Source organism: Vipera ursinii (assembly GCF_947247035.1).
Source record: "Vipera ursinii genome assembly, chromosome: 4".
NCBI classification, from domain to species: Eukaryota; Metazoa; Chordata; class Lepidosauria; order Squamata; family Viperidae; genus Vipera; species Vipera ursinii.
In genome coordinates this window covers 48,738,181-48,750,534 of record NC_139514.1, presented here as the reverse complement: position 1 = coordinate 48,750,534, position 12,354 = coordinate 48,738,181, and the positions used below count along the sequence as shown (strand labels likewise).

The following is a 12,354-nucleotide window of genomic DNA, read 5'->3' as shown; positions in this document are numbered from 1 at the left end:
TGTGCGTAAGCATCTTTGCTAAATGTAAGTATGAATCAGATATAAGGTGAAACATTAAAAATAAGACAAATATAATGAGAAAACTGCATTATATTATTGTAAACCACTTTGAGTGATTACGGGATATGTAAATTTGAAAATTATATTCAAAATTATATTAAAATAAAATTATTTTTAATTTTAATTTTTAATATTTGTATTGATCTTTCCGCTTATAAGGCTCATAGACTAAATTAGCATAAAATTATTTATGTATAACATAAATAAGTTGCTGGAAAATTGACCTAGCTCTTACATTTTATTAATTAATAAAATTTATATACCAATCATCTCACTATTGCAGTGACTGACTGTAGGTGGTTTACAACTAAAAACTATACAATCTATATAAAAAGAGACAAAGGTGAAAAGACAAAATAAAAAAGAAATTAAAAACAGAGTTTAAAAGATGGATGGAACATCCTGAAGCCACCAAACATCCCCAGGCACCTTGCTAAGACACAGTTTATAGCTTATTTAACAAGCCATAATTGACTGAGTTCACATAATCGACTTTGCAAGCACTTTCAGTGCTTCATAGGAATATGTTGTGTTAGTTATGCTTTGATGAAATACTTTTTTGACATAGCACTCCACTTAGAGATTTGCATCTGAGCTTCTGTACTTCATCAAATCAGCCACTTCATTGATTTTCATCAGTCTTGTATGAAATACAAAGCTTTGTGAGACCCTAACATTACAATGTGTGCAAGCTGTTGTATAATATTCATAAATGCACATGCCAGCAAAATGACACTTCAGTGCAGATTAGAGTTTTGTATGGATAAAGATATGCCTGATGTTCAAGCTGGTTTTATAAAAGATGTAGCAAAATATATTATTGCTGATTCATGCTGTAAAATTGAGAAAGCCAAAGAATAACAAAAGTAATTACCGTATGTTCGTAATTGTTTATACAAAGCCCTTTAGTTATGTTGACCATGTCAAGTTATATAATATCTTTAAGAAAATAGGAATACCAGAACATTTCCCTTTTCTCAGCACACCTCTACAAGGAACGATACAAAGTTATGTATTCTCTTCTTATTTATTCAGCTTATATGCTGAATATATATTGAGGAGCTGGATTGCAAAAAAATGAACACAATTTTAAAATTGGAGGCAGAAACATCAATGACGTGCATTATGCTGATGACATTGTTCTGATAACTGTAAATACAAATGATCCGGATGCTCTAGTAATGAGAGTCAAGGAGCACAGTGAAAAAAGGAAACTAATATTAATAAGGTTGAATTAATGAACAGGTGCCTCAAGCAGCCATAGCACTGACAGTGAAAATGCTGAAATGGCTGATAGCTTCTGCCTTTTAGGATTAACTTATCAACTGCAAGAGAACCAGCAGTCAAGAAATACCTTGCAGACTAGCATGTGGTAGGCAGCAAAGGCCACAGAAATGTCATGTAGTGTTTTTGCATTGATAACTTGGACTTTGAAGAAGTAGAATAGAAAGAGAATTGATGCTTTTGACCTTTGGTGTTAGACAAGACTCTGAGAATGCCAAAGCTTAGCAAGGAAACAAAATTGTAGCTTTTTTGAAAAGTTTACAAATTTGGGAAAATTTGAAAGGAAGGAGATGAAGAGAATGACCAACAGCAAAGTGGATGGGTTTAATTACAATGGCAGTGGGTTCACTTTTGGAAGACTTGAAGAACCAGGCTGGGGATAATTAAGAATCAACACTGACTTATGGCACATAATCAGTCAGTCACTATTTATAAGCCTTTATGGCTCTGTAATCAAAATCCTTATAAATCATACTGTGACTTAGCAAGATTTCAACAATTAATGAGGAAACTCACTCCATTTATTTGAATTTCTATGGTGAATACATGGGTGACTGAATCTCCAGCAAAACAACATGAACTGATGTGTCGGGTAACTTAAGCAACACTTGCTAAAATATTTAAGTCAGTACAGGATATATTTCAATATAATTATTTTTTAAAATATCTTGCATTATAAGGAGAAAGAGTAGTTGTTTGTAGTTAACACCTATTCCAAATAATCAAGATGAACAAGTTCATTAAAGCAACATTGAATGTGCTATATAATTATACTGTATGCTGTTGTAATGATGCTTCATTATTTTTTATTACACTGCCTACATTCCTAGCCAATTACTTGTAAATAAATAATAGGTTCTATAAATATTAAATATAAATTTAATAAAATAAAATAAATAAAAATAAATAAATAGATAAATAGGTCAATAGTAAGGTGGTTGATGAGACCCAATAATTTTGTTTGTTGTACTCCTGCCTTCATTCCATCTAATTTGAATGAAGCTAGTGTATAAAGTTTTATTTCCACAGCAGATGTGTGGTGAAATCGTTTCCTGTTTGTTTCATTGTACAGTATATATTTCAGTACTCTGACAGCCTCTCTTTATTGATTTAATTATTAATTGAATAGCATTCAAAGAAAACTGCCACCATGAGATCATGTGTTTCACTTACCTTGCATCATGCAAGGTTTCTGATTCATGGTAATATGAAAAGTAAATGCTGGAAGCACTGGGATAAGCATTCTGCAGGGATTTGTATTCAGATTGGCAATATTCCAGGTGCTGTCTGGTCTCTTGTGGAAAAATGCAAAGCTAATAAATGTTGGGGGAGGGGGAAAGAGTTTATTTATTTAAAATATGCCACAACTATTAAGGATCACACTGTCACTGTGGATCATTTTAATCTGACTAAAATCAAATGCAACTCTCTGATTTTAGAGTAGATTTTAACAGTTGCTTTAGGGTGCATAAATTATTCTACGAGTTTTTTTTCACCATAACTCCAATGGTTGGTATTAAATTGAAAAGTCCTGAACTGCTTTGTTCCAGGATAGATGAAAACACTCTTTCTATATTTAAGAAAATATAGATGAATATAGTGTTTTCATCCTGAAACAAAGCAGTATAGGACTTTTCAACTTAATACCAGCTATTGGAGTTATGATTAAAAAATGTGAAATAATTTATGTACATTTTCAAGCTCTTTCTTTCTATATTTAAGAAAGAGTGTTTTCATCTATCTGGAAACAAAGCAGTTCAGGACTTTTCAACTTAATAACAGTTATTGGAGTTAGGTTAAAAAAACGTAGAATAATTTATGCATATTTTCAAGCTCTTTTATAATTCATTTGTGTCAAGAATTGGGATGCTAGATCTTCAAGCACAATGAAATTTGAGAACAGTAGATTAGAATCAGATATTCTGTTTTCATTATACAGTAGGATGCCATTTGCAATTTCTGAATGTATATTTTATGATTATTCCCTCCTCTAGTCATTTTTAATACATGATCAATGGCAGAAAAACAGCTAATGATAATTTCATTAACTACAAGCCTGATTTCTAATGTTTATATATATAAAAATTGGCCTGTACAATCAAAATTTCATGAATGTCATATGCATCCACAGTAGTATTTGATATCTCTATTTCACTATTTTATGTTTTCAATAATAGGTTTATCCTGAACTGCAAATCACAAATGTTGTTGAAGCTAATCAACCAGTAACAATTGAGAACTGGTGCAAGCAGGGAAGGAAGCAATGTAGGAGTCACCCTTATATTGTTGTTCCCTATAGGTGCTTGGGTAAGTATAATTATAAATTTTGGCAAGATAGTCTGTGAATGTAACTATACATAATTTATGTATGTTTATATTATCTACATAAATATGTATAGTTACACTTAAAATTAATTTTATTCTAAAAATGTCTGTATCCTAATATGTATTCTTTTCCTATTAAGTATGTACACTTAATAGGATGACCACAATTCAGCCCAAAATTTATGTTGCTAAGTGAGAAATTTATTAAGTGAGTTTTGCTCCATTTTACGACTTTTCTTGCCACATTTGTTAAGTAAAATTAGTAACGCAGATGTTAAGTGAACCAGGCTTCCCCATTGACTTTGCTTGTCAGAAGTTGCAAAAGATGATCACGTGACCCTGGATGCTGCAACCGTCATAAATATCAGCCAGTTGCAAAGTACCTGAATTTTGATTAAGTGGCCATTAGGATGCTGCAATAGTCATAAGTCACTTTTTTCAGTGCAGTTATAACTTGGGTCACTAAATGAACTGTTGCAAGTCAAGGACTACCTGTATTATGACATTTTAAGGAAATTAAGCAATGTTTTTTTAAAGCCTAAATAGGAAAAAAAATCACTTGCTATACTTTATATATACCGTATTTTTCGGACCATAAGATGCACCGGACCATAAGACGCACCCAGTTTTTAGAGCAGGAAAACAAGAAAAAAATTCTTTCTCCTTCTCTCTCTCTCCCTTTCTTTCTCTCTCTCTTTCTCTCCCTCCCTCTCCCATTGTTCCTTCCTTCCTTCCTTCCTTCCTTCCTTCCTTCCTTCCTTCCTTCCTTCTTTCCTTCCTTCCTTCCTTCCTTCCTTCCTTCCTTCCTTCCTTCCTTCCTTCCTTCCTTCCCTCCCTCCCTCTTTGTCCTTCCCTCTCTGCATTAGAGCAGTACCCACGGAGGCGGCCCTGCAGCCCGGCTTTCTCTTGCAGAAAGCAAGCTGAAACGGAGTGAGGGAGATTGCCAGAAATGTGAATCGGCCGATCTCGCGCTCCTGCAAACTCCCTCGCTCGGTTTCAGCTTCCCTTGCTACAAGAGAAAGCAGGCTGAAACGAGGCAGATTGCAGCAGTGCAAGATCAGCCGATTCGCATTCCTGGCAATCTCCCTCACTCCGTTTCAGCCTGCTTTCTCTTGTAGCAAGGGAAGCTGAAACCGAGCGAGGGAGAGTGCAGGAGTGTGAGATCGGCGTTTCTCAGCACATGCCGATTCGTGCTCCTGGTAATCTCCCTTGCTTTCCACTTGCGGAGGTTGGGGCTGGCCATACGGATCACCTTCGGACCATAAGACGCACCCTCGTTTTCCCCCCACTTTTGGGGAAAAAAGTGCGTCTTATGGTCCGAAAAATACGGTAAATAAACAGAAAACTTTGAGCTAATAATGAATTAATTCAACCCATTTTCTTACTGATTCAAAATAGTATTATATATTATTTTTATTTATATATTAAGGAAAAAGAATAGCTTTTTTGTGTGAGATTTCCAAAGCTTTTAGTAAAGCTTCACTGGTCACTTAAATTGTCAACTCTATTATACTCAATTAACTTGATGTGCAAAATAGAGCTTACTGTTACAGTCAGTATAACAATTGGTGCTATTTTAGAAATTTCCTTTTTCACTTAACTGACTTAAAGTGACAGGATTTGTTTCATCTTGTTCCAGGCAGTAAAAAAACAAAACAAAACAAGGGTTTCATCAACTGTATCAATTATGACCCTTCTAAGTTTCTTTCCTCTCAACCTAACCCCTAACCTAAATAAATATTTACTAAATAATATGCCACCCAAAACACTGTCAAACAACTCATATTTATTTTGCAATTTTATTCTCATAATCTTTGCATATCAAAATACTCAATATATATTATCCCAGTCACTCAAATTTGTACTCAGTGCAGATTCATTCTGCAACCACTAATTCAAATGCCATTTTTGCTAGTAGTCTGTGGCCACTTAAAAGACTGGGAACAAACCAGGCTCAGTTTATCCCATGCTTGCATGTAGTGGGGGCGTCCACAGACAACAGTAGAGCAAAGCTATCAAAATGGTGGCTATGATAGTTGATCAAAACTCCTTTTTTAAATGTGCAAAAGCTTTAGCTTTTATGAGCAGAGGTAGGTTAGTTGCTTTCCTATTAATACATAACCCTTAAAAGGCTCTCCTGTAGGGACCCTGCCTTGGTCTAATCCAGACTGGAAATATATCAAAGGAAAATACTTTCCCCACTCTGCTTTGTCCTCTTTTCCCCTGCTTGCAACATACAAGGAAGGGATACTTTCCTAAGAGCTCACAGTTCAAGAATATTAACTTCAATTGCCAACAAAGTTCTGTCTGTGACAAAACAGAACATAAAATTGCTTTCTCCTTTGAAATGGAGCATCTCCAACCAAGTTACCTCGCCTTCTTTCCTCTTTACCTCCCTCCCTCCTGTTGTGTGTGTGTTTGTGTGTCTCACCTCTTGCAGCCTCATGCCCTCAACAGATACCTTCTGCGATGGCAGGCTGGAAACTAAGCTGGTTTTTTGGAGTACTTGTTTCTTTTTCTCAATGTGCCACTGATCGCATTGTGCCCTGCCCCCCTCAGCTCCCACTCCGAGCCCCATGGAAGGCTGTAAGAAGCTCCCATCACAGCTTCTCTTATCTCTCCCGTTCTTTTCCTCCCCGATATCACAGCGTGGGGCTGCAAGAGGTCAGATTTCCCCCCCCATGCACACATGAATGGAGGCGCTAGTGCTGATGTACTACTTGGTGTGGAATGGAGTCAGCTTTAGATCCATGGCACTGCCTGGAGCCAGCAAGGGTTGTCCTGGGTGGAAGGGAAACACTCAGGCAACTTCGTTTTGCACCTGTAGCGCATGGCCGCATGAGAGCGGACCTCCACTCCCCATGGCTAGTTTCGTCCTGCCAGGGGGACCCTAGATGGATCCGAAATTGCCCTGAAGAGGTGACCGTGAAGGAGGAGTGCCCCATTGATCATGAAGCGATGGCAATTGCTTCATTTGATCCAGGGGAAGACCTCCGAACCTGACAGGAGAAAGGCTAGCGTGAGATCAGCATCTAGCCCAAGGTACCTGCAGCTGAAGTCCAAGAGCACTAACCAGAACAACGGTGAACAGCGTGCTTGGAATTGGTGAAAGTATTTTAGCTTCTCTCTCTTATTTTGCAACTAAGTCCCTAGGAAAGATCCCCAAAGCAAAAAATCTCTGAAAGTGAGGGAAGAGGACTACATTCCCATTCCCCCATAGACGGAAGCGGTGAATTAATCTTTAAGGAGGAAAGAAACATATTGAAATTAAATTTAAAATACTACAACCTGATCAAACTTAGAAACTAAAACAAACTGCTAAGATTATATTCTAAAGGATGTTGAGGAAATTAAAAAAGAGAAAAACAATAAGAACTTCTTGTCTGAAAGAGCTGGAAAAGAAATATTTGCTGACATCTAGTGAACAATTAGAATATAGCACATTAAAGACAATGCCCAGAAACAGAAAAATCTGTTCCCATGAACTCTAATAACCTTTAAGAAGATAGTTGCCAGGGAACAAAGAAGAGATTGTATATTGGGCCAGCTATAAGATTGGAAAGTGTTTGAAGAAAAACAAAATACTTTGTGATCTAAATTTATGATCTATGACTACTTTTTGAGAGGGAAAGTTACAGGAAGGATTTAAGGTGGCTAAATGTACTGAATTGCAATTCTGACTGGTTGTCAATTGACTCCTGAAAGAAAGAATTGTTATAAAACATTGACTTTACTGAAACCATGACAATTGAAAATTACAGTGGATTATAAAAAATGTATTTAAAGACAAGAACTATACAAAATGGGACTGTTTGGATTTTGAGTTCTGGCCAGCTTGACAAGGCTAATTACAGAGACTGTGGCACTGGTGACAGATTACTCGAAAGGGGGAGACAACATGGATATGACATATTCATCAAAAAATGACAGAAAGCCACACTTAATATCTACTCTTGAAGGATTCATCAAGAAAGATCAAAGACCTCTAGAAGCAACATTTCAAGATAAGACAAATACTTTCCAAGAATAAATTTATGCAATGTTACAACAGATACAAATCACAATAGCTATAAACCACGAGGAGATTAAACATAACTTTGATAATATAAATGAATACACTTCTCATTTAAATTTACAATCAAAAAACATTCAAAGAATGATGGTAAAGAATGAACAAACAAATCAGATAATAGAATGTCAACTAGAAAAAAATAATTGGTGAAGTCACAAATGAAGGGAATTATAGCTTAATAAAAAAAGAAAAATCTTGCAAGATTTGGATACAACAATAAATATGGAAAAGATACTTATGCATTAGAACTTCAAAATAAACCTGAGGAGAAAGAAGACTTAACAAATTGAACACTGCTAGGAGAATCACTGTTTGTGAGACAAAAAGCATACATCTTACGTATTATGTATCCTCTACGGCTAACAACAACTACAAAACTACAAGAACTGTTTGACAAGTTGAAAATAATTTGGAAAATAATTTGGCAAAGGAAGAAGATTAGAGACGGGCTTAAGAGACTTGACTCACCCTACCAGATGAAATATTATATGAGCAAACACTTGTTCGAATATGGCTAAATAAAAAACTTTGGCTATAAAGGGGCTTTAGAATAAGTGGGATAAGAGATATAAGTAATATGGTATTTTTTGATAAGATAAGAATACTATTGGGAGAAGAGAGGATCAAGGAAATATATTATCAATTGATATACTAATTATGGAAATATAAAAAATAATTATTATTGACTGTTAATTAACTATTATTGATTGTAAAAAAAATCATGAACCAAGACAACATGCTGTAACACCAGGTACTAAGGTTGTTATTGTAAAAAATCAATAAAACTCTTATTAAGAAAAAGGAAGGGAAACGGTCAGAATGCAGTCCCCATGGATGCCCCCCCCCGTGTTCGCCGCTTCCTGTGCGTGCTCCCAGAGGGCGGAGCGGGAGTGGTCCCTTGCTGGTTCCAGAGCAGTGCTGCGGATCTAAGGCTGACTGTGTTGTAGATCAGTGCCCGGTTGGCCTGGGCTGAGGCACCATGGGCCGGTCCTTCACTGTTTCCAGGGTGACTGGGGGCCAAATCTAACCATATGGTGGGCCAGATTTGACTCGCAGGCCTTGTGTTTGACATGTGTGGTCTAGACTATCCAAAGATATAACACAGCTTGGGAATCAGAAAAACTCCATGTTCTGTATCAGATTTCAAATAAGCGAGGCTTGAGTCACTGTTTTTTAAATACTTTATTTCCTCATATCCTGTAACCAGCTTAGTTTATACTAGTTTTTTTCCCCTATAGTTGCTTTTTTCCCCTTCTGTTCTCTTGAGTAACTTAATAATGGATTTATTTCGTAGTCACCATTTCACTTTTTAAATACAAAATGTTTAGGTTTCATTTTACCTTTGGGTTTAGCATATTTAGATAAAAGCTTTACTGAAGTCATATTTATACGGAAGATACTGTAAGCAGTTACAGAATATAGGAATCCATATGGGTGTCTATGCATATTTCTTTATATCAGCCTCTGGTTTATTTCTTTTGTATCAGCCTCTGGTTTGAATCCTTAGTGCCTATTGTCCATCCTTTGGAAGTCTTGACTTTTGCTGCTTTTTTTTTAGGATGTAGCTCTTTGCTTCCCATCTTTCCAGTTTCAGTTCTCCTATTTTGCTTCTTGTGCACTTCCAGCTCAGGAAGTTCTTCCTCTTCCTCTAAAGAGGGCAGTGCTATAGTTGTATAATGCTGGGCTTATTTTACAATTAAGTTTCAGACAAGTTTGATTTAAGTGGAAGGTCACAGAATTGAAATAAGAAAGCCTATTACCGATTTTCACAATTTTTACAATTGTATCAACAACTTTAGAAGTATGAACTTGAATTCATCATGTTACTGCTGCCTGTGTGTAATACAGAATTATTTTATTTCTTTGTATTATTTTACATACATTTTTCATTAGTCATCATTTCTTAATTAAGATGAATTGTGAGTGCCAAAGTATGTTAACAGCTGGAGGCAATAACTCATTTGCTTATCGAGCAACCATAAGTGAAACAGATATTCCCATGTAATACATTAGCATTGCTATTTTATTCTAATTGAGAAAATGTATCTCTTTGGGCCATCTTTTTACACAATACAGAGCTGGGAACCTTAAGCTTTTCCTGTTTGAAGTACTGCACTATGTATATCACAAAGGAAAGGGTTTGTAGTCTCCTTTAGAGATCTGTTTCCCCCCCAAAAAAACATTCATTCCCTTGACAGAAGAAAGCCTACTAGTGGAAAGATCTGCTCCATGAAGTGCTGTCTCCTTAAATTAATTGAAGACCTTGTGTTCCTGAAACAAAAATTTGGATCCAACCCAGTATTTTTTTATTTGTTTGAAAATTATTTCTCAAATCTTATATAAGATTTGAATTGAAAGATTAAAAAGGACAAGTATAGAAAGTGGAAAGAGGGGCACATAAATAAGATAGAATATCAGCAAATAGCCCGAGCCTGCAAAGACGAAGTGAGGAAAGCTAAGGCTCAAAATGAACTAGGCTTGCGACCAAAGTCAAAAATAACAAAAAAAAAAGCTTCTTTCAACATGTAAAAAACAAGAAAAAAGTGAAGGAAATGATTGATCCATTTGTGTGTGAAAGTGGCAAGAAGGTGACAAGCAACAGGGAGAAAGCAGAACTCTTTAACGCGTTTTTTACACAAAGGGAAAAAAACAGACCAACCTATCAAAAATAGTGCCATAAAAAAGAGAATAGAAACACAAGTTAAGATAGGCAAGAAAATGGTAAATGAGCACCTGTCCAGCCTTGAAGAGTTCAAATCACCCGGACCAGATGGATTACACCCCAAGGTTCTCAAGGATGTGATCTCAGAACCACTGAACTATATTTTTCAAAGATCCTGGAGCACTGGGGAACCACCAGAGGACTGGAAAACAGCTGATGTAGTTCCCATCTTCAAAAAAAGGGGAAAAATGGATCCAGGAAACTACAGACCTATCAGCCTGACCTCAATACCTGGAAAGATCTTGGAAAAGATAATCAAACAATGAATCAGCGAGCAGCTAGAGGCAAACAAAGTCATTACTAAAAGCTAACATGGGTTTGTCAAAAACAGATCATGCCAGACAAATCTTATTGCATTCTTTGACCAAGTAACAAAATTAGTGAATCAGAGAAATGCTGTGGATATAATTTACTGGGACTTCAGTAAGGCATTTGATAAAGTAGATCACAACCTACTACTTGATAAGATAGAAAAATGTGGGTTAGACAGCATCACCACCAGATGGATTCATAGCTGGCTGACCAGCCGTACTCAGCATGTGTTCCTCAATGGAACCGCATCTACATGGAGGAAATTGTGCCCCAGAGCTCTGTTCTGGCCCAGTGCTCTTCAACATCTTCATCAACAATTTGGACGAGGGGATAGATGGGGAACTCATCAAATTTGCAGATGACACCAAGCTGGCAGGAATAGCCAACACTCCAGAAGACAGGCTTAAGATACAGGGGGATCTGGACAGACTTGAACTCTGGGCGCTATCTAACAAAATGAAATTCAATGGTGAAAAAAGTAAGGTTCTACAGTTAGGCAAGAAAAGCCAAATGTATAGGTATAGTATAGGTGGTACCTTGCTCAATAGTAGTAACTGTGAGAGAGATCTCAAGAGTCCTAGTGGACAATCACTTCAGCTGCCAAAAAAGCCAACACAGTGCTAGGCTGCATTAACAGAGGGATAGAATCAAGATCACATAAAGTATTAATACCACTTTACAATGCCTTGGTAAGGCCACACTTGGAATACTGCATCCAGTTTTGGTCACCATGATGTAAAAAAGACGTTGAGACTGGAAAGAGTACAGAGAATAGCAACAAAGATGATTGGGGGACTGGAGGCTAAAACATAAAAGGAATGGCTGCTGGAATGGGGTATGTGTAGTTTAACGAAGAGAAGGGTGAGGGGTGACATGATAGCAATGTTCCAGTATCTCAGGGGCTGCCACAAAGAAGAGGGAGTCTAGCTATTCTCCAAATCGCCTGAAGGCAGGACAAAAAGCAATGGATGGAAACTAATCAAGGAGAGAAGTAACCTAGAACTTAGGAGAAACTTCCTGACAGTTAGAACAATTAACCAGTGGAACAATCTGCCTCCAGAAGCTGTGAATGCTCCAACACTGGAAGTTTTTAAGAAGAGACTGGACAGCCATTTGTCTGAAATGATATAGGGTTTCCTGCCTGAGCAGGGGGTTGGACTAGATGACCTCCAAGGTCCCTTCCAACTTTACTATTACGATTATGATGAAGATGCCTGCCTGTATTGGCATGAGGAAGAAAACAGGTTATGAAGGTTTCATCTGGCATGTCATGAGGATTTACTTGATTTCTTATTTCTTTGCCTTCTCTATGCTCACGTTATTCAAATTTGTTTTGCTATGGCTTCAGTTAAATGTTCTTCATTGCAACTGTCATATTTACTGGAAAATTTAACCGTCCAGAAAATACTGGGTACTTCATTCAGTGTTATATGGAGAAACTTCAGTTTGCTCACTAGGACTTTCCTATATGCCCTTTCCTGCTTCGTTTCCTTTACCTACTATCCACAAATTTGTTTCACTATGCACAGTGGTTTGGGGACTCCAGGATGTATTTGGGGAAAGTATGGGGAATAAGTTC

General features: G+C 36.8%; 1 protein-coding gene across 2 annotated transcripts in view; it reads left to right on the top strand.

Moving 5' to 3' along the window:
* Positions 1-12,354, top strand: part of APP (amyloid beta precursor protein) — a 120,231-nt gene that overhangs the window by 48,362 nt on the left and 59,515 nt on the right. For both annotated transcript variants that reach the window (XM_083361821.1, XM_083361820.1), the window contains exon 3: positions 3,522-3,651. In XM_083361821.1, coding sequence (XP_083217947.1) covers positions 3,522-3,651 — 130 coding nt within the window. The remainder of the gene's footprint in view (positions 1-3,521; positions 3,652-12,354) is intronic.